The sequence below is a fragment of the Fundulus heteroclitus genome, chromosome 12 (assembly GCF_011125445.2).
Source record: "Fundulus heteroclitus isolate FHET01 chromosome 12, MU-UCD_Fhet_4.1, whole genome shotgun sequence".
NCBI classification, from domain to species: Eukaryota; Metazoa; Chordata; class Actinopteri; order Cyprinodontiformes; family Fundulidae; genus Fundulus; species Fundulus heteroclitus.
In genome coordinates, this window is record NC_046372.1 from 37,696,276 (window position 1) to 37,718,579 (window position 22,304).

The window sequence follows — 22,304 nt, forward strand, 5'->3', positions numbered from 1 at the left end:
CTGGGAAGAGTGCCAGACACGCTAAAACGAAAGAAATCAGAAGAATGCAATACCTACTGCAAACAGGATAAAGATACAGAGAGGTTCAAGTCTGTTTAGAAAAATAACATTTCTGGAGGCGGACAATGACTCCATTTCCTCCAGCAGTTCATATTTGTACATGTGAGGTTCACTCTTAGGCTGGAAATGAAATGTAATGCTTTTGTTTTTAGTTTGTATCGTTTTACACAGTAGCTGCTTCCCATGGATTTTCTTTGGCCAGAAATAGTTTATAGTGATATTCTGGGGCAGCAATGAAAGGGCGTCTGTTATTCCAAGTTTGCATACCTCAGACTCAGGAACTGAATGAAGCTAGGAGCCAAAAGTGCTGAGGTGATTTCAAAGATAAGACTTTTATAGATAAGAATTTTGCTAGGTCTCTCACAGTCGTTTTCCCACATTCAATCATTTCTCAGATTTTCTGAGTCATTTAAGGATATAATGTATCAACAATGTAATAAAATCCCCGGTATTTTGCAATGTATTTTGTATTTAAGTTTTCTTTTAGCTTTACTGAACTACTTACCACTCATTTTACTTCTAATTAGATGTTGGCTCTTGCATAACTTTTGCAGTTTGCCACAGCTTCAAGCAGCATAAGATTTGAAATTAGCATTCTATTTTTTTTTTTTTTTTTACAGAGTATCAATTAATACGTTTACGAAAATCAGTAAACTATTAATATTAATATGTCAATATATGCAGTGTTTGTGTTCTTTGGCAAATAAAGGATGGATTTGGTTTGTTTTTTTAATCATTGCATTCACTTTTGGTTCAGCAAACTTTTCTTTTCCCCTTAGGATGTGAGAGTGCGTACTGTTACTGTGGAAGACAAATTCAGTGATTGTCATAAAAAGTTCCCTGGACTGCCAGTGAAGAGCAATGGCGCCCTCTGCTGTCCACCAGCTGTATAACAGCTCTCACATCCTTACGTTTCTTTAGGTCTTCTTTTTATTTATTTTTATCACACTGTTTTAGCTGGCGCCCTGTAGGATATCCATACGCTCAGCTACGTGAGAAATGATCATTGCATTGCAACGCCACAACAGTGTCGCTAGGTGGCGGACGCATATTTCTACAGAGCGTTGAAATGATTCCGTTGCCATGGTGATGACGCTTATCAACGCAGAACTGTCGCATACTGAGGGCACGCGCTACCTGCGCAGTTTATATCAATTAAGGTTGGTAATCGTTTTTTGTCGTGACTATTATTTTTCTTTTAAAGAAAATTTTATTTGAAATGAATATCATCAGCAGAAAAAACAGGAACGACTTCGGTTTAAATGTTTAGGCTGTGGTCAGTTAATGTCTCCGGGCTTCCCATGGTGCATCGCTTTATTTTGTCTAGTAGCTCAGGGAGATCTGACAGGAACACAGCCGACCGAGGCGAACCGCTGGCAGCATCACCGACATGCCCTGCAAGGTGGAGCGCGCTTAGCCGCCAGGGCTTGTAACCCGTCCAACCCACATTCGTTGCGTTTAAGAAGCTGCGCCACCGTCAAGTAATTTTAGCCGAAAGGTAAGCTGACACGACGTTGAGCTGCCGTTTCGGCGTCCTTAGCTCTCTAGCTAGGCTACATCAATAAAGGCGTAGTAGCTTCAGCCACCTGCTCCAAGGGAGAAATTATTACACTAGCTCGAACCAGACGATTCGACCGCAAACGGCTGTCATCGTCGGCTGGCTTCGCGTATTTTATCGGTTCAGTTATAAGGTTTGGATGGAATATTTTTCTGTTTAATTGCTTCTGAATATACTCTCTCCGTCGGAATATGTATGCGCAAACTGTGCGAGGCGTCCGTAAGAGCCGCGGGCTATGCCCCGTTCTGTGGGTGGTGTCGCATTTTCTGAAAATAAATAAATAAATAAAATAAAACAACAACCCGAAAGCCGGTGTGTATCTCGCATGCTCGGCACCTTCCTTTTTGTGCTCGCCAATTGTTGCAGGGGGGAGGTTTGTTGCTGCGGGCGCAAACCGAGCCTGTTTGCGGTTCCTTAGGCTGGACAGTTCCTCCCTGAGGCGCAACACAACAATGACAGCGGCTGCAACAAGGACAGCCTCTGGGATGACCCCGCTGGATGCAGCGATGGCGTCCTTAGATGGTTAGAAACCTCGGCTAGTTTCCCGACCACCGATGTATCATTTGACAACGACGCTGAAGGTCATGTCCTGACTGTTACCCATTGAAAGTTGACAGCGGTGCTGGTGTAAAGCAGCCGTCCGTCCTCTGGCTGTGTCTGTCTGGAGCAGCAGAGATGTTGTATTCAGGGTGCTGTCCGCAATGCAGGTGCTGAAGTAGTAAAGTGTCAGGCATGGCCTGCCAACCCCCGTGCCAGAGGCTTTTATCTCCGTGGAGCTACGAGCAGTAATTGTTACAGAGACACTAATTCCTCTTAGAAAATGTCATTGTTGTAATTGTGATGGTTTGGTGTTGGAGAGTTTCCTTAAACATCATGCTCAAGATTGAATGAACACCTAAACAGATTTTGATTTGGGGCCCCAAATCCAGCTTTCTGTCTTTTAGATTGTATTTTTATTTTATTTTTTTGGATATGTTCAAGAAACGATAACATTAATAATAATAATAATAATAATAATAATAATAATAATAATAATAATAATAATACCCCGCCTCTCGCCCGGTGAACGTTGGAGATAGGCACCAGCACCCCGCGACCCCATGAGGGATTAAGCGGATCAGAAAATGGATGGATGGATGGATAATAATAATAATAATAATAATAATAATAATAATAATAATAATAATAATAATAATAATAATAATAATAATAATAATAATAATCTAACAATTTAACAGTAAATATTTTACCTTTTCAAAAGGAGTGGGTAGACGTATAAGCTCAAATATATTCCCTCTCCTTATCCACATCTTCCCATGGCCACATGTTCTATACATACAACATAACCAATGATGACATACCACGCCGCTATACTTTCTATCTATACTATACTATAAATACACACCATACAATCACATTTACCTGTTCATTACTCTTTCAATCTTTTATACAATATATTATATAATAAAATGTAGTATGTATGTAATATATAATCAAGCTACTGTTTATAAATTGTTGTGACATTTCTCTGAGGCACTTGTTTGGTCAGATAGTTGTGTCCTGCAGATTCAGTAGAGTTTGGAAAGAGGGACCGGCTGTCACTTATTGATTAGGTTGCAGGTACATTCTTATGATGCAAGCAGCTGCACAAATGATTAAACTTGCTAAATTAAAATTTGATTGTCAACTTTCACATTGCTAATGTGTTCCTGGGTTACTTGGGTTCTAAATACATTTAGTTTTTGAGCCTTGAAGAATCTGGAATTATTGAAACTATTCTTTCAAACATCACTATACAGTTGATGTCTTAGTAGGTTTTTCAAAATGGCAAAGCCCTGTATAGATACAGTAGGGTGAGAAACAGAGAGAGAAACTGTATTTACTCATAGAATCTGGTAGATTGTGTTTTTAACTTCGCCATGCACCAACTGGGCTTGATTACGGGAAGTTGCTACAAATGACTTGTGTTGGCTTAGAACGGTAGCTACTTCCTAATGGTGCGTGCTGCTGTAATTCAGGTTCTCTTCATTATTTAGATTCCCTTTTTTTCCGGGGGGTGTGAGCGTGTACAGGGGTGTTAATTAGTCTTTCAGAAGTATGCTTTAGTGCCAAGCTTTACCCAGGTTTTATTTTATTTTAAATCACTGTTTTAAAACATTAAGTGTTTACCTTTATATTGTTTGTGCTTTTTAAAGTCATTCTATTAAGACACCAGAAAAAGTAGCAATGCTATGCTCCATGTGCCCTGATTTCTCATCGTGTATGGAGCATAGCTGGCCAGCACCCTCCCAAGTGTTACTGTGTGCTACTTGTGAGCTGGCTGGAAGAAGACTGCTACGGTTCCCCTTGTTTACAAGAAAAACAAATATTTATGCCCACAAATAACATACATAGACATGGTCTGGAAGCAGCATTACTGCACTGGTAAATACCAGGAGACCGTGCACAGAAAATGTGCTCGAGTGAGCTTGTGTTGGCTCAGGATGGTAGCGTCTTCCTAATGTTTCATGCTGCTGCAGCTCATGTAATATTCATCACTGATGTCCGTTTGGGAGAACACTGATTGCTGTATTTGTGAAGCAAAAAAAATAAAAAAAAATAAAAAAAAGATCAAAAAGGGATGCAGACCTGACATTGGATTCACTTTATTGAAGGGCTTAAGTTCATCTTTGTTCTCTTTTGTACCAGCCCTGCTGCAGTATGTTTTATGAGCCACGTTGGTGGTGAAGTTGTCTGAGGTCATGTATTAGCAAGCGGAAAGCTTTCTGAGCTATTCTAGGAAAGAGCTGGGATGAGAGATATGCTTGCAGCGCATGGTTTACCGGAAGGACTCCACATTACTCATCAATAATAGATTATCCCCTCAGCCTTTATGGCACACCGCTGGCTGTGTTTGTTCTAAACAGCCTGTGTTTCGGTGCTGGCACGCTCTATACGTTCCCCCAGCAAGTCATGAGAATGAAAACGTCTGAGCATCTGCTGAAACGAGGGAGCTCGCTCAGTCAGGTGTCTCAAGATAAATTATTCATAGTGAGCGGGTGATGTAACAGTAAGAAGCTCTGGGATGTTTAATTGAAGCATGCTTGTGTATGCAGAGAGAGGAGGAGTGGGTTGTATGGGGATCAATGTGGCTCTTATCCTATAGTCTGATACTGGTGTCTCACAGAGGGTGGAGATTTTTTAGACTGAGTGATGTCTCCCTGTGGCCTGCTAGAGGAGAGGGAGGGGGAGGGAAGGTGGGGGATGACAGAGAAGGAAGAGAAGGAAGAGGTTTTTCCTTTTTCAGACTGACCTGCCGCACCCAGTGTCACCATCGTATGTATCAGAGCATGACGCTCTGCTGGTGTTGTTAGTCAAGGTATAGACACTGGATTAGATATTACTTCAGTGCTGAGCATGAACGTCGCTGGTTGTCCCGATTGGATAAAAAATGTATCCTAAATATACCAAATATATGCAAACGTGTCGCTAAGGACTGCTTGGTATGCACCGTCTGTTGGCTACTACCCAAGGGTTAATAAATTAACCCTTTGCGTGTCAATATGATATTGTTGGACGGAGTAGACGGCCACTTCTGACAAGGATTATTGAGGCCAAGATGCTAAAGGTCATTCAGAGCTGGAAACAATGCAGTGACAGATTAAAAAAAAACACAGAAGGGAGGAAAATGTGCATTTATTGCAGCTGATGTTGTCCTCGCAGGATGTTCCGGCTGTATGAAGTCCTTATGTCAGAACCTAGTTTATGTTAAAGTGAGACTTCTTATGTGTACACAAGCTTTGTTATTTAAATTTTATTTTCTATCTAATGAGCTCAGTGAGCCATTTGGAGGTCAGATGATCATACAGTCAACAGTAAATATTGCCATTGGAAGTACTTTGCAGTGTTCTAACATACTGTATATACATTAACTGCTGTAAGTATTACTTTCAAGTTTTATGTTGAAGAAAATTATATATATATATATATATATATATATATAGTATATATATATATATATATATATATATATATATATATATATATATATATATATATATATATATATATATATAAATTATTACATTATATATGAAATTATTTTGCAATTATGTTATTTATTTTTTTCAAATTTGTCTTTAAAATACCAGCATTTGCACATATCCCTACGTTTTTGTCTGTCCGATGACGTCATATTAAAAATATTAAATCATCCCTTATGTTGAAGTAGTGCTACTCCTGCTTGAGGACAACTTCTGGCTACTCCACCCACCTCTGGTTAGCTGCGATGCTTGCTAGGGACTGTGTTAGGAGGGCTGTGCTGTGGAGAAGCCTCAACATGGAGCACCCCATTCTAATCACAATCAGTGGTTTTAATGTGTTGGCTGGTCACTTCTTCTGCTGCAGAGGCTCCTGCTCGCCTTTTTCCCTGCCTTCATCCCCACCGTGTGCAGAGCTCTTCGGTATAGGCCACGCTTACTGGTTCTACTAATGCAGATGTGTAAATCTTAAATGTGCCTTTTATAGCCTTGGCACGATGTCACACTAGAAAATGAAGAAACGTTCATCCTTTCACTTGTGTTCATTCAGTTAAGAAAATAATATCATGTTAAGAAATAATAGTTTTATGTAAATCAAAGGTAGAAGAGCTATTTTTATCCCTATAATGCACCACACACACTGAAGAGGATGGAAATTATTAAGGAGGCATTCCAGGAAAAAGCCTTTCCTGTCCTTCCGTCACAAAGGTAAGTGGAGGGTGCTAAACTCAGCCGGGACTTTCACTGGTACTGTGTGGTTTGTTCAGATTCACAGCAAATATTTACAAGTTGGAGGGTACCGCCTACCTACTGGTTACGGATGTCAAACACTGGGCCTTTTACTCCTCTAAAGGCACTGCGCTAGGAGGTTTTAAACACAAACCTGTTGGACCCTACCAGGAACCTGACAATGGCTCGCCGTTGGGTCCAAAGCAGGACAAAAATGAACCCAGAATTGAGTTACCAGACACAAAACCCACCTCTTCTTCCTTCATCATCTCAATCCCCAACCAGAGAGCCTAGAAAACATGTGGCGAGCTGAAGAGAAGAGAGTATAAGAGAGGTCCCAGAACTCTGGATGATCTAGAGATCCTGCAAAGAAGAGTGGATTCTTTCTTTCTGCATGCTCCGACCCTATGAGACGTTACGAAATCTAACAGCTTTCCTATTGTTAGACGGGTGCTTTTACTGAGTACTGACAGCAACCAATACCTGGGCTAATTCTGATCAACACTATTTTTTCTCTATTTAGTAAATGTACTCAAATTAAATGTTGGATTTTTTTCCCCAACATATTTCTGTTTCAGCTTTTGCTACCTCAATAAAATAAACATATTTTTTTGTTTATTTAATGCTGCTTGCTTAAGATAGTATAGAGAAAAAAATCTGTGGAACTTCTTAGAACCCTCCAGGTTTGTAGGCAGAACCGTAACAATTGCAGTATTGGTGTGTTGGAGCGACTGGCACGTGTTTACAGGCTTCCTTCCCTCTTTTTCCTCTGCCTCTCTGGCCTTTCTGTCTTCTTGGTTTTAAGGTTGCAAAGGCAGTGTGAAGCCAAACCTATATCGCCATGGCCTCAGCAAACGTAACGCTGGAGAATCAGCTGCACAGCGCTCAGAAAAACCTGCTCTTTCTGCAGCAGGACCACGCAAACACACTAAAGGGGCTACACGCCGAGATCCGCAGATTACAGCAACAATGCACAGGTGAGCCCATGCAAAAGCAGCTACGTCTCTGCTTTTCCCTGGACCTCTGGTAAGTAGGCACATTTCAGAGGATTGGAAACATATATCATGTTTAACTATGAGAAAAGAGTTGCTGAATAAAAAAAAACACAGCAGCTACTGCTTAATCGAAGCAGATAGCGCTGTGACCTGTAGAGCGACTGACAGTTCTTTCACTGAATATTCGATGACTCGTGAGAAATTAGAAATTGAGATGATGACTAGACCCTGCATTTAACTCATGGCTGAACCTGCGATGCTGCTGCAACTCCCTTTATTTAGCAAGAACAAGAATTTTGTTAGATAGCTGCTGTGTTCCATGTTTCAACCTCATCTTTCTTTTTCATAGACCTGACATATGAACTCACCGTGAGAAGCTCTGATCCATCAGGTGAGCCATAACCGTGCTATGTTATGCAGTTCTTGGTTTAAAATGGAAATAGAACAGCTGAAGAATGTTATTTTTATGTTATTTCAGCAACTTTACTCTGTAAAGAATAAAGAAATTTTTACCAGCTGATCACTCAGGCTTTTTAAAACAGACCTATTTTTTTTTTAAGTAATCTATGAAATTATAAAAGAAGAAAACTGAATCATCAGCACAGGAAATCAGACTTGCACTTTGTTGCAATCATTTGGAAGTCACAGAGTTTAGCTAAGGAGCCACGTTCTGTAGGGAATAGGCACAGAGACAAATGTTTACCGCAGTCATGCTAGCTGAATGGGCTTACTAGCGCTGATAGCTAATATAAGGTGTTAAATGCCTTAGAGTTTCCACTGCTACAATTATGAACAGCTAATGACCATGTCTGTCAGAAAGACTGGGAATAAAAGTTCTATGTCTTCAAGTGAAATTATAAATGGGTATCAGCAGGTCAAAGCTTTTCAAAAACTGGAGACTGGAAATCGGCCACAAAATGCTGATCTGTGCATCTCTTGTTTATTGTCATTAGTTGCCATTAGTATTATTCTGTCTCAGATGAATACATTTCTTAGTGGTCCTTTTCATGTTAAAAGGAAGTCAGGCTCCAAAACCGTGTGATGGGATCCAGGGGAGTGATCTGCGTTCTAACAGAAGCTACAGTGCAAACTCTGCACCTCAGAGCGCCATAAACTAATGTCTCCTGCTACAATAGCTTTCTCTATCAGCAGACACGTTTCTTTGCTCCCTTCCCTGGTACGTCCAGGAAGCAGTGCGCTGTGTGAGTCACTGATGCTGATCAGAGCTCCCCAGCTGCCCCTTCCCCACAGAACCGTGATGTGATGGAGTCGTATCCTGGTCTGATTGAAACGAAACGCCACGGCAAAGCGATGAACGCTCCTGAAAACAAGTCACATTTATTAACAGGCTACTGATGAGCCCACGGATGTCGGCGTCAGAGTATGAAGGGCGCCACACGGGATCGCGACGCGATGTAGGCTTTTTGACTGAGCTGCGCCGGATCAATACCGTTAAGGCCTCCAGTCAGACTCGCTATCATGTTAGTGTGGGACATCTCTTAGATTGGATTGCAGGAAATGAGATTATCTGTCGCAGCGCTAATGCACAGCATCAGACCTGCTCAATGCAGCTGCGCCGACTGGGCTGACAACGCACCAGCTCCCATAAAGACAAGATGACGCCCATGTTTCCAAACATCTGATTTGTTTCTGATTGGAGACGGAGGTTAGGAAATGATAAGGGGTTTACAAACTTCCATACAGTCAGTTCCTTTCCAGTATTAAATCTACAGCAGTTTACCGTCTACGTTTCACGCACACAGCACAGCATGTTGGTTGGCTGCTATCAGGCGATGCACAGTGAGGCAGGAGCTGCAGTGATGGAGATGAGATGAGAAGCTGTAACATGAGACTGGCGCTCTCTGGCAACTGCAAGCGTCGCTCCAAAGGCTCCCGCCGCCTCTCCGTGCGCCGACAGCCTGTCTGAGCTTAATGCATGCCTGCTTAGTCTAATGTGGTTCTCCGAAGCTCTGCATGCGTCTCATGCGTCATATTCAGGTCGCGCATTTTAACCGCTGTGATGTCGCCCATTACTGTGTGTTCAGACAGCGGCGAGGATCGATGCAGGGAGCTGCAAAGGAGGTGTGAGGAGCTGGAGGCCCAACTCAAAAAGAAGGAGGAGGAGAACACCGAGCTGCTCAGGGACCTGGAGCAGAAGAACGCCATGATTTCCGTCCTCGAGAACACCATCAAAGAGAGGGAGAAGAAGTACCTGGAGGAGCTCAAGATGAAGAGCCATAAGCTGGCTGTGTTGTCCGGGGAGCTGGAGCAGAGGGCAAGCACCATTGCTTACCTCACCTCTCAGCTTCACGCCACTAAGAAGAAGCTTTTGGCCGGGAGCTCCTCTGAGGCAAGTCCCAACGTCAGTCCCATCAGCTCCTACAAGCCAGCGCCTCCGCCCGCTAAGGACAGGCAGCCTGAAACGCCACGCCGCCGAATGAAGAAAAGCCTCTCCCAGCCTCTTCACCCGGAGCTCACCGAGGTGTACCGCCTCGGCCCGGACGGCAGGCGGGTGGTCCTGCGGGAACCGATCGACGCCATGCCCGACCCCACGCCCTTCTTGCAGGCAGGAAGAGAATCTCCCGAACCGCAGGTGGTGCGTGAGCGGCCCGCCGTCATCCCCCCCATCGCCTCCGACCGCTCTCCCGTCCCTCCGCTGGGAGCCGCGGCCAGCCCCCGACACAGTCCCGCTCGAGACCGTCAGTACCGGGCCCATGTGGGCGTGGCGCACCGCATCCCGCACGGGACCCCTCCTCTGGCCCCTCCGCAAGCCGAGCTGGAGACGCTGGCAGTGGACCAGGTCCACGAGGACAAGGTTGTGCAGAAGCGCTCAGAAGCCGATAGGACAGTTTAACACTGCAACGCTACACCTGCGCATTAACAGAGGCACATCTAGGGCCAGATGCATAAAACTCTGTTTTATGACTCAAACTGAGAGCAAGCACAGATGCAAACGTGTGCTCATCCATCCTATTTGCCAGATTTATAAAGCATCGAATAGAGTGCCGTACAGAAGTATTCATACTGCTTGAACTGGTTCACATTTTATCCCGTTACAACCACAAACTTCAGCGTATTTTAGGGTGGAGTTCTGCTGCTAAAGTAGTGCATAACTGTGAAGTGGGAAGGAAAACGATACGTGGTTCTCAAAGATTTTAAATGAGCGATCTGAAAAGTGCGGTGTGCATTTGTATTTGGCTTCCCTTAGTCAATACTTTGTAGAGCCCCCCCCCTTCCTTTCAGCGCGTTTACAGCAGCAAGGCTTTCAGGCGTTTCACTTTTCAAATCTTGCTGCAGCTTCTCAGAAGGATTCAGGTCTCTTGCCTTTGACTGGAACATGAATATACTTTGAATTAAACATTTCCATTTTAGCTCTGGTTTGGAGGCTGTTCTGCTGCTGGAAGGGGAACCTCCAACCCAATCTTAAGTTTTTAGCGTCCTTTGGCATAACAGCTTCTTTACCAGGATGTCCCTGTATTTAGCTCCAGCTATCTTTTCATCAGCTCTGACCAATTTCCCTGTCCCCGCTGAAGAAAAGCATCCCCCACAGCATGATGCCACCACCACTATGTTTTTACCATGGGAATGGTATGATCAGGGAGACGTGCAGTGTTTCTGCGCACACAATATTTTGCAGGTAGATAACATTTTTTGGTCTTTTTCGTTCTGCGCACACAATATTTTGCAGGTAGATAACATTTTTTGGTCTTTTTCGTGTCATCTGCCCAGAGCACCTTCTTCCGTGGCAAACGCATTCACTACTTCTTATATTTCCTTTGACAATGGCTTTATTCTTCCCTCTCTTCCAACAAGACCGCATTTCAAGCACATGATAAGTAGCTGTCTTGTAATCAAATTCTTCCACCTGAGCTGTGGATCTCTGCAGCTCCCCCACAATCACCATGAGCCTTTTATCTCCTCTGATCGATATCCGCCTTGCCTGACTTGTCAGTTTACATGGACAGTCGACACATGGGATCTTGTATCATAACTTGACCCTGTTTTAAACTTCCCTACACAACCAGAGACCTGACCCGTCCGCTGTGTCCCTTGGTCTTTATGACGTTTTTAGTTTAGTTCCCTAATTTTCTCTAAGAGATTTCTGAGTTCTTCAGAGAACAGCTGTATTTATACTGACACTAAAGAAGACACAGTGGGACTCTGCTTAATAATTAGGTCACTTCTGATGGCGCTGGATTTGATTGAGGGGTATAAGAGTAAAGTGGGCTGATACCCTTTTTTTTTATCTGTACAAAGACAGACCTTTTCTAACAGTAACGTTTTTAAACCAGGTATAATTTCCTTCCATCTCACTGTGTTGCAGTTATTCGTTTTGACATATCACATAAAGCGCCATGAAATAGACTCAAGTTTGTGATTTTCACTCAAAAACGTTCAAGGCGTTTGAATAAATTGGCAAGGCACCGCAGCATACGCTTCTGTCAGTGAATCTAAACCGTTTTGAAATTTGCCGTCTTGCACTTTTTTTTTTCTTACTTGAACCCTTTTCTAGTTTAAAAAGTGTGAAGGGAATCCAGTTGATCTCAGCCAAGAACCCATGAGCAGAACAAAACCTGGATTAAAATCTGTTACATATGCAACTCTAGTCCACAGTCTAAGTTCAAAGCAAGGAACCTCGACAAAAGTAAAACAGAACTAGTATTACGCTCGTGGGGCTGGGGAAGCACATGAGCCAACAAACTGTATCGTCCTGTGCAAGAAGATTAAAGAAACAAACAGAAAACAGCAAATAATAGCTCTGTTCTTAAAGTCTTCTCAACAATGGTCTTCCAACAACTCTAGATGAGCCTGCGTGTTTCATTTTACATCCATTTCTATGTTGTTTTTGTGTTGTTTCAGTCTAATATGTCAGGTTCGGCGCGGGAATTCCCACCGCACATTCCGCTCTATACATAGACGTCTAATGTGTAGGAAGTGGTATATGCCTTGCTTTTGGTTTATGCACTATTTATGCATCTGACCCTAGTGTATACACATTACACTGCGAGAACAACAAAGAGCCTGAACCACTGTGCAGCCTGCTTTTTACGCAACCCGGCAGTGCAAGCAAATGCATCATTTTGTGGTACTCCGCGAGGACTTTAGGTTTCTTCGTCATGTACAGTAGAAAGGGTCTACTGTACAGCATGCCAAATGAGCTTCATTTATTTCCCCGTGAGTTTTTTTTTTTTTTTCAGCACCATTCACATCTTGACCTTTCTGCTTGGACCTTCTGTTGGATCTGTTTTACGCGATCAAACCAACTCTCAGCCAAATATTTGCGTCAGTGCCTGCTTAACCGGCTTAGTCGTACACGAGCTGCGAAATGTAGTCATGGCTGTAAGTCACCTTCACGCGTCTGGGTCTGCTCCACCCTCACAGTAACGGGCTGGAAGTAGCAACGGTCTATATAACGAGACGTCCGCAGCTTCGTAGGATAGAGGTGAAGTAATCGCACTACTACTACTACAAGTATCTTTTCTTTGGTATCTGTATAACCACGTGACCGTAGGTAGAAGCAGCCATGTGTGTAAACTGAACTGTGCCGGTTTATCAAGTTGAGCCCCGAAATGCTTCCTCTGCTCCTAGAAGGAAGCAGCACTGCACATGTCTGAATGCAATATGGACGCAGAGTAGTGCGCCGGGAGTGTTGGCGCGCGCATGAGCGAGGAAGGAGAGTGAGTGTGTCTGAGGAAAGACGAGGGAGGAGTTAGTTTAGGTTCGTTAATGCTATTTGTCATACGAGGACGTTTTTAAAACACTGCTGGATATTGTGATATTACAAACTGTACTTTTTAAAAGGCTGTCGATTTGTAATGAGTTCATTTTTTTTTTATTATTCTTTATTATAGGGGGAAAAAAAACAACCGCCCCGACACACTCTGTACCTATCGCACCACTAAAATGATGGTAATTAAATCACTTAATAGCCTGCTTTTCACAATAAAATCTATATATTAAAGCCATGCTTTGTTGGTCTGGTTACTTGGTTCACATGAATGCCGGACGTGCTGGAGGAAAGGTCCATTTCCCTCTATTAAGTTTCTTTCCAGAAGATCCTTTTGATAAGAAGTTGGCACAAATATGCTGTATCTTTGTATTTTGATTGTGGAGAGTGACACTTCTGATACGTCGCCAAAGTGTTTAAGGCCAAAGATATTTTAGTTCTTCTTAAATGCATAAGATTGTGATTCACTATTTTCCTTTATGAGTTCTGCAGCCTGAGCAACTCTGCAGGCTGAACAGCGTCCTGTACGGTTTGCTCAATCAGCTCTGCATCAACAGATACAGAGACATCAACCATCTCCACTGCACATCATTAGAAGACACACTGCTGTCAACATTCAAGAAGCAAAGTGTCTCTAAGGTGGAGTCTGCTTTCTTAACCAAGGATGCCTTGCAAATCTGAATCCTGCTCCCATTTCTGTAGTCCTCCGCTGGCCACTGTTACAGTTTTAGGAGGTGCTGAATTTCATCATGCAAAGCCGCAGTCCTTTACTTTTTCCAGCAGTTTGATCCACCAGCCACTAGATGTCTCCCTTGGGTTCCAACGGTGAGAGACCTCAAAGGGTCAATCATCAAAACTGGTTTCAACTAATAGTATAAGGCTTTTGTTAAGTCTCCTAAAAGCGGTGGTGTCCAAACGTTTTGCCTTTGGGCCAACATTGCAAAGCGGAAACTACTTGATTTATTTATTTTTAATGTTCACAGCCTCAACAATAAAGTAAACATGCAATATTTTAATGAAAGACGTGAAATAGTAGCCTGATTTCTGTTGGAGGTGGAGCTGTAGTTCACGTTAGACCCAAAATATAAAACAGATCTCATAACGTTGCCTTATTATAAGAAAGGGAAATAATTTCTGAGAATTATTTGACTCAATTGTTGTAGGCTACTTACAACAACAAGACGGCCAGGGGCCATACAAAATCTTGTGGAGAGCACAAAGATGTCCACGCTCTGGACACCCCTGCCTTAGAGATATATTTGTGTATCACTTAAGTTGCTCTTCATTAAATTCCCTGTCCTGAACTTAAATAACACCAAGCACTAGTTAAACTTATGCACCAACATCTTTTCTCCAGATAAATAAAGGATTTGAAATTCCTAGCAGTAATAAATGTTACTGCTGGCTGTTGGCCATTATGAGATGCTGTATGTTTTAGTGAAGCATCATCTGTGGGCGTCCCCTGCATGCTGCACATCATGGCTGAATAAAACAGGGTCTCATCTACAGCTTGAAGAAATGTGTTTGAATCACGTGCAGTTAAAACTATTTCTGTCTGACTGGAATAGTTTATGTTCAGGCTGAGCCGCCCGTTCAAAAACAGCTACATGCGACTTTCCCTTCAGTCAAACTTTTTTTGTTTACTAGGACGTGAAACACGACCAACACGAAAAAAAAAGTGTGGCCTAAACTTAACAGACTGGCCAAAGCCAGCATAACACTCATGGCTCTGTATTCCTCTTTAAAGGGGTTCCTACTGCCATCTTTTGGGGCCGAGAACAGATTCAAGAAAATTTAACCGGGCTCCTATTGAGTCTGAGTAACTAGGGACACTTTAATAGGCTGAAAATGATAAAGCCTTTCAAGTCACCCAGACCTATAAGTCAGTATGCCTTTGGTGGCTAGGCTGTGTAAGCCAACAGGGCTTTTCTTTTTTTAATCTTGGTATAATGCAAATAAGCCATAAGCCAAGTGATTAAAATAAATTTTATTTGGAACAAACATATCTGGTTAAACTCACTTAAGACAGGCTTTTCCATCCTTACAGGTACCTCCCAGCGAGTCAAAAATAACTTTGATTAAAATAAACCGTTCTGTTACACAGGTTCATCTTTATAACTCAGAAGGCCACTTTTACACACTTTACAGGACTGTCTATGACGAGCATCCATTTATATGAACAAGCACAGGACAGATATCTTAACCTGGATTAAAAGCCTTCCAGCTGGCGCCATGCTAAAAAGCAGCTTCTGAAGGCTTATTCAGATTATGACAGCAAGAGTTAAAAAGTAGATCCGCAACATTTGTCGTAAAGTAAGCATGCCTCCTTGGTGTTTTTCTTTTTTAAAAGGAAGTAAAGTGCCTTTTATTTATTTTTTTTAAATCGGATGTTGATTGCAGATTGCCTCCAGCTCTGATTTTGAACCAGCGGATCCATTTCAGAGATCCACCGTGTCCGGATCTGGTGATGAAAATCACTGCGCCGCCTCTAACCTCTTGTCTGGCGACGTCGCCTTCCTCCGTGGAAATCCTGCAAACAGAGACAGCTGAGCGGCCGTTGTGTGGAGCCGCTCCACGGAGACGGAAAGAAACCAAGAAATCTGAGCATGCCAACCTGGTTCCGATAAAGTTAAGCGACTCAGTTCTTCCTCTAGCACGTCGGCGCTAACGTTTAAGTGGCCACGGGGCGCGTCGGGCAGACGACTGAGGATGTGCTCGCCGGAGGGACCCAGGCTGGTTGTAGGAACTGCAGGTAAACCTGATGGTCTCCCAGCGGCCTCTGGCTCGTCCAGCAAAGCTTCCAGCTCCTTCTCTAGCTCATCCATGTCTTCATCTGCAGACAAAACGCATAACGAGCTAAAGCTCTGTGATATTCTTGGTTTAAAAAGTCTGGATATTCAACACAAAGCACCGCCGGACCGACTCACCTGCCGCGGTTACGCCACTGGAAATGGTTTGATTCACCTCGTCTTGTGTGTCACATAGCTGTAAATATGGAACAGGTACATTATTTTACCCAAATAAAGGATCCGAATAAAGAAGTTGCGGTTCTAACAACGCAGGCGTACCTCCTGTATTTGATCCACCAGGCTCTCAGCCCGCTCCACGGTCACGTCTTTAAGTGACAGCCTCAGAGCAGCCACTCCGGCCTGGTACGCCTGCATAACCTGAACACATGTCCGGCACGCTCTTTAACCCATGGAAGCACACTTGCTTACAGACTTCGGCTGGACACGCTTCACGGCGCTGCATACCATCTTATCAGTCTGCGACTGGGCTATTCGGTCCAGGATCCCCCTGATGGTCTCCAGCTTGGCAAACAAGCTGTCGGCTCTCTTCTCCACTCTCTTCCGGCTTCTCAAACACCTCAGCGCCTTCGAGACACGAACTCAAGTTAAGTGGCTGCTGTGGTTTTCTTATTCAGCTGGTTACAGTTTCTGTTCATAGTAACCTGGGACTTCTTCTCTTCTCGCAGCAGAGTCCTCGCTTCTTCTTTGCACCTATAAGTCATGTCGAGTGAGAGCAGTTTAACAGATTAGAGATGGCTTGCTATAACGCACCAAACATGCATCACCGTGTACGCGTACTGGCGCCTCGAAGATGTGCAGATGACCCAACCCTGAGAACTACGGTCTGTCTGATTGGTTGAAGGGGAGCTAGCAAATAATTAACAGCAGGGGGGAAACCAATACATTTGATTTAATCGTTTGACGTCCAAATGAACTACATTTAAAGGCTGGGTTTTTCTGCATTTTCATTATGAGATCTTGTTCAACGATTATTTATTTCCCTCCAAATCTAACCCTCTGCATTCAGCTCTCTTAAAGGATGGTAATAATGCACCCTTCTTACATAGAAGTAAAGATCTAGCAGGACTTTGCATGTCCGACTTCTACCTGTCGGCCTCCAGGCTCAGTTTCTGCACGCGCTCTCCGAGAAGTTTCTCGCTGCGCTGCAGCTGGTAGATCCCGATGTCGATGTCACAAACCGGAGACACGCGTTCCTGTCCAGGCTGACAAAACTTCACAATCTGCAGAGTTAAAAAAAAAAAAACAACACATTTCTTCAGATACACCCTTAAATGTACTGTACAAAGTACTGTGATGGATTTAAAAAAGTTTTATTTTTCAAAAAAAAAAAAAAAAAAAAAAAAAGAAAAAATTTTTTTTATTTAATGTGGAGTAGGGCTGCACGGTATATTGCATGTTCACCGTTATGCGGCATCACTGTGATGTGAAGAACTGCCATTAGTGTCGGCTAATTACCTAAGTGCCATGCACTCAGGCCCTCTGTTTTTGTTATATACTTGGTGATACTTGCTGGTTATTGCAGCATAAAGAGGGTAAATAGTCGATAAAGTGCTCAAGTCCTTAAGGAACTATAAGCAAGTGCTTTCATTGCCAAGACGCCGACTAGAACAAAGCTTTTCGATAAAACCTCGTTGTTCAGATGGAGATACGGATTATCGTGGCTCTGTGTCTGATATCAACCCAAAGGAGAAAGATACCAACACATTTAATCACTGCAGATTAGCCAATCATCTATATGTTCACATATCGCATGTTTTTCCCCAACAATACCGAGCAGCCCTAATGAAGACTACCTTCTGTTTTACCTTCTCTCCCTCGTGCAAGGAAACTATGACCTGCTTGTCCTTTTGCAGCTGCAGCAGCGCCATGCACAGGGTGCTCTCATCGGCACAGATGTCGGAGGACAAGGCGCACAGTTCTTGATATGACACAATGGAGCAGCTGGAGAATTCACTGCTTTGGTAGAGCTTTAGTACTTCCGCTGCTTTCTCCTGCAGAAGAAGAAGAATACGGTTGTATCCACCATCGTAGGCCTGAAGCTAACAGTAACCCAGCAGCATCCGTCCCCCCAGCAGAGAACTGGTGCGACAGAGCAACACCAAGTGGTGCAGGGTCGTAAAAGGGAAGGATATAGGACTGGACGATATAGGAAAAAAGCATATCGATAAAATAGAAATCATACTGATCGATAATTACCAACAAATTCAAAACATACGTTAACTGCAGCCCTGATCATTTTATGTGGTTGCTTAGCGACCTATTTTTAGATACAGAACACACAAACCCCGAAACTCAACCATTTTTTTCAACAACTTTTCACCAAAACTGCAAGTTTTAAAAAACAAAAAAAAAGAACACGTGCTCTCTGAACTCTTTGAAGGGGGGCGGGGCTTGATGACGGAGGGTTCCTAGGTCTGTGTTTGTGATTGGTAGGGATGTAGTGACAGTAATATTAATCTACATCAGGGGTTCCCAAACTTTTTTTTAGCCGCGTGCCCCCTTCAGTGTCCCAAATGGTTTGGCGCACCCCCCCAAAAAAAAAAGAAGAAAAAAATCTGTTGCAGTTACATTAATACAACCATCATAACAAAATTTGTGGGAATAAAGTTAGAACATAATTCGGATTAAACTGCAATAAAGTTGCAACATCCACAACAGAATCCTGAGGATTTTCAGGTGCATCAGTGGCTCAGCCTGGAAACAAAGAGACGCTCAGATCGGCCACACCTCCACAACCTGAAGCAGCCATCCTGTTGCATTCACGGACTAAACTCTGATGTTCTACCTGTGTGTGTTCTCACTTTGTTTATTTCGTGCACCAGCTTCTTAATCTAAGTCTCACTCACAATTTTTATTTTTTTTTAAGTCTGACTCACATTTACGTCGCAAAATTTAAACACGAAGAACTTTAATTTGATTTGTGGCCGATGACGAGCGAGAGAGAGTACTGGTAGAGCAGACCAGGGTAACAATAACAGAGCGCTCCATAAAGATGATTTTAATCAGAGAAATAAAAACTTTTAAAGCGGTTACATTCAGCAGGTAGAAACGCCCATGGCAACACACCTCAGCTCCACTCAGCCCCACCACCGGTTTGTCCCTGTCTGAATAAGAGCTAAAACCGCATCTTTAACATTAACTGCACCTGTCTGAATCACAATAAAACGTATTACAGCTCTGTGCGTGAGCATAGTTAAAAAAAAAAAATAAAAAATAAAAAAAAAATCACATCTACCACTAATATCTCCCCCAGCAGCAGCAGTGGAGGCTGCAGCGGTGTGGGCTTGTCATGTGTGTCAGTGCTGGCAGAGCTTCAGAGTCACCGCACCATGAGCAGCGCTGCTTGTAGGCGCTGCGCGATGGAAAGAGAGACTGTGTCACTCAATTTAATCTTGTAAATAAAACTTTCGACCCGAATTGAATTTTCCCTCTACTGACGTACACGACGCGAAGCGAGGAGAGAGATGGAGAGACATGTGTCTTCTCCCAGATCCGTTGCAATTCTCTCGTCTGTTGCCTCCGATTCCCTGGTTTCAGCCAATGGGGTACCGCGCACGTGACGTCACCGTCTCAAGAGCAACGCCCCTTTTGCCGCTTAGGTAGGGCATACAGGAGAGAAAGCACGGATAACCCAGCTATTACAGCCGCAACAGAAACAGCGATATGACCGACTTTACAACCGTTAAACTTTCCCAAGACGATGTCCCAGGCGCACGGTTTACTGGTCGCACTGTCGAAGAACACACCAACCTTCAGCTCAAACGATGGCTTGAGGTTCGAGGGCTTAAAAAGACTGGAAAACTGGCCGAGTTGATGAACGGTAAGCTTTGTTTTTTTTTTCCTGCGCGGCGGTCATGGCAGCGTCGGCCATTTTTTTTTTGTTTTGTTGTTTGCAATCACCGTCCAGGAATGGGTATATGTTTAATGTTTGTCTCATTTGAAATGTTTTTGAGTAAGCCTGGTAGCAGGCTATCATGTTAGCGCCTGCTACCATGATAGCCTATATGCTGTCATGGTAGCAGGCGCTACTTTATTAACATGTCGGCCACCAAAATACTCTTACCTTGACTTGATGTCGCTGGAATTGGGTCAGGATGTTATTCGGTTGTGCCCTTTCCTCCAACAAAATGCTTGCTACATATGTACATGAATTTGGTAACTTTTTCCGGGTTGAACTGTTGTGTAGGCCGACCGCCCCGGTCCCAGCGCATACATTTCTCCTTGGCAGTCTTGAAGAAAACATCCTTCATATGCGGCCGATCAGCGTACCTCGAGTCGCTGTTGCCCATTCCATAGCAACAATGTTTAAAAACCATGGTCTTAGATTTGGAAAAAGCAGTCGTTTACCGAGTAAAACCTAGGCTAACGCACGTCTCTTTTAAAGCAAAGCAGCGGCGGGGTTCAGGAGTTTGCCCCACTGCGTACCACGTGATGTGACGTCATTGTGACGTTGTGTTTCTAAAAATAGCTCGCGCGCGGTACCGCATTGAGCATGTTTGCGAGAATGAATGAAGTAGAGGCACAAGCTGTGTGCGCATATGAAGCACAATGCGTAGAAGAAGATAACTTCATCTTAAAATGAAACGTAGAACAAGACTTTTTAAAATAAATAGATTTTTATGTCAATTAATTTTATTTATTTATTAAATTTGCAGTTTTTGATTTTAATTTTCACAAATGAAATGTTTATTTACACGTCTTTATGGTGTGAGGGAAAAACACTGTCAACCCGCCATTACAGATTTCAGCTCACGCACCTCCCTGATCTACACGATAGGCTAGAATGCATAAGGAAGGACATTTTTTTATTGATCCTTTGTTTGTATTGATCGATATATATTGTTATTGAATTATCATCCAGCCCTATAAGGATAAAAAAAACAACGAAGAAAGGTTTTACTGAGGAAAAATCTGAAAAGTGTGGCACACATCTGTATCCTGCCCCCCTTTTACTCCGATAACCCTAAATAAAATCCAAAGCAATGTTGTTTTCAAAACAGGAACAGCTTCATCAGATGTTCAAACCTTCGAAAAATACTGCTTTAAACTTCTCCATAACTTCCGTCCTGACCTCTCTGTCATCTTTAAACTCGGATTTAGTTATGAAAGATTACCGGGGGGCGTGCCGCACTTTTGGGTTTCATTTTCGTATGGTAAGCGAGCGGGACGAACCTTTACTAGACCAAGATGAACAAAAGACTCCTCCAGGGGCACTCTGTTGCTGCCCAGCAGCGTGGAGAAGGTCCACTTCAGCGGTTTCACCAGCAGCATGCCCACACTCCACGACACCCAGCCACAGTCCACGCTGGCAGCAAACTCCGACTCTCTTTGGATCTTTCCACACCTGTCCGAGAACAACAGAGACAGAGTGACCTGACCCACCCACTGACCCACTAAACATGCTCCCACACGCCCCCTGTTACCTGGCCATGCTCTGGATCACAGTGGGGAGGCCCAGAGGGGTCTTCTCTTTCCTTTGGAAGCTCTTGTTGAGCTCCTGCAGGTTGACGATCACCGAGCCGCGCTGTCTGCAGCTGCGGACGACCAGAGCCGTCCAGAAGTCCATCCTGCTGTCCCAGTCCGACGTGTTCACGTCTCGGTTCTCCTTGAACTCGGAGAACATGAAGTTCATCCGCTCGTCGTCTTCCCACTCGGGCGGCAGGCTCATTTCCGAAGCGGTGGACATTTATAAACCCCAGAGGGGGAGAAAAAAAGGTTCAAATTCACAACAAGCAGTTTGGCCGAAGTGCTGGTCGCGGTACCTCGGCTCCTTGGATAACTGGATGTACGGCAACGACCACCGGGAGTTCGAGAGAGAGAGAGCTACTATTTAGCAGGTATTGCTAAATTACAAATCGGGTAACGCATCTTATTTGTCGAGGAAAATCAAAGCTGCAGCTTTCTAGCCAGCTGTCAAACACTTTCACTTCGTCATGGTGTTGTAAACTCATGCTAACACGGAGCTAGCGCTGACATATTAAAAAAAATGGCTCTGTGTGTTTATCGTTACACCCAGCAAGGGAGGCGGCGGTTCTCACCCTCTGCTACAGTGACGAACACCAAACGTCCGCCCACGCGGAGACACGCAGTAGAATAAAGCAAACGCACCCAACGTTTGGCTCAGGAACATCAGAGTTGCATCCTTTAAACGCATAGTCACCTTCCTAAAAAAGAATAGCCTGATTGTTGTTTGTTTTTATGTTTTTTTTTAAATATATATTTTTGCCTAAATAAACGTCATCACTTATGTCCGTTATTTTGTGTGTTTTTTGAAAGAAAATTATATTTTAGGAGGTGACGATATGCATAAATGTATATATATATATAAATGAATGAATGAATAAACAAAGGGCTCAACGGTTCTAATCATACCTGAAAATATCCGCAGGGGTGTGTATGTGACTG

The 22,304-nt window shown here is 43.5% G+C and overlaps 2 protein-coding genes across 6 annotated transcripts; one reads left to right on the forward strand and one right to left on the reverse strand.

Annotated features, from left to right (window-relative positions):
* Positions 1 to 1,140: 1,140 nt before the first annotated feature.
* ccdc92 (coiled-coil domain containing 92) lies at positions 1,141 to 13,327 on the forward strand. 5 transcript variants are annotated; one of them, XR_004932121.1, is made up of 6 exons: positions 1,303 to 1,558; positions 7,040 to 7,049; positions 7,172 to 7,343; positions 7,711 to 7,752; positions 9,407 to 10,998; positions 11,050 to 13,327. XR_004932121.1 is itself a non-coding variant. In XM_021318387.2 (4 exons), exons 2-4 carry the CDS (start codon positions 7,208 to 7,210, stop codon positions 10,213 to 10,215), a joined length of 987 nt encoding a protein of 328 aa, XP_021174062.2. In that variant the 5' UTR covers positions 1,305 to 1,558; positions 7,172 to 7,207; the 3' UTR covers positions 10,216 to 11,031. The 5 variants fall into 5 exon arrangements, 1 of the variants encoding a protein (XP_021174062.2); XR_004932119.1 differs by lacking the exons at positions 1,303 to 1,558; positions 7,040 to 7,049 and adding an exon at positions 1,141 to 1,220; XR_004932118.1 differs by lacking the exon at positions 7,040 to 7,049 and having other exon boundaries at positions 1,305 to 1,558.
* Positions 13,328 to 15,060: 1,733 nt separating this feature from the next.
* chmp7 (charged multivesicular body protein 7) lies at positions 15,061 to 21,952 on the reverse strand. Its single transcript, XM_012866287.3, has 10 exons — positions 21,323 to 21,952; positions 21,072 to 21,243; positions 17,705 to 17,890; positions 16,986 to 17,119; positions 16,541 to 16,589; positions 16,344 to 16,463; positions 16,158 to 16,256; positions 16,017 to 16,074; positions 15,704 to 15,922; positions 15,061 to 15,619 (listed from the first exon to the last, which is right to left on the reverse strand). Exons 1-10 carry the CDS (start codon positions 21,583 to 21,585, stop codon positions 15,564 to 15,566), a joined length of 1,356 nt encoding a protein of 451 aa, XP_012721741.2. The 5' UTR covers positions 21,586 to 21,952; the 3' UTR covers positions 15,061 to 15,563.
* Between the last annotated feature and the right edge of the window lie 352 nt (positions 21,953 to 22,304).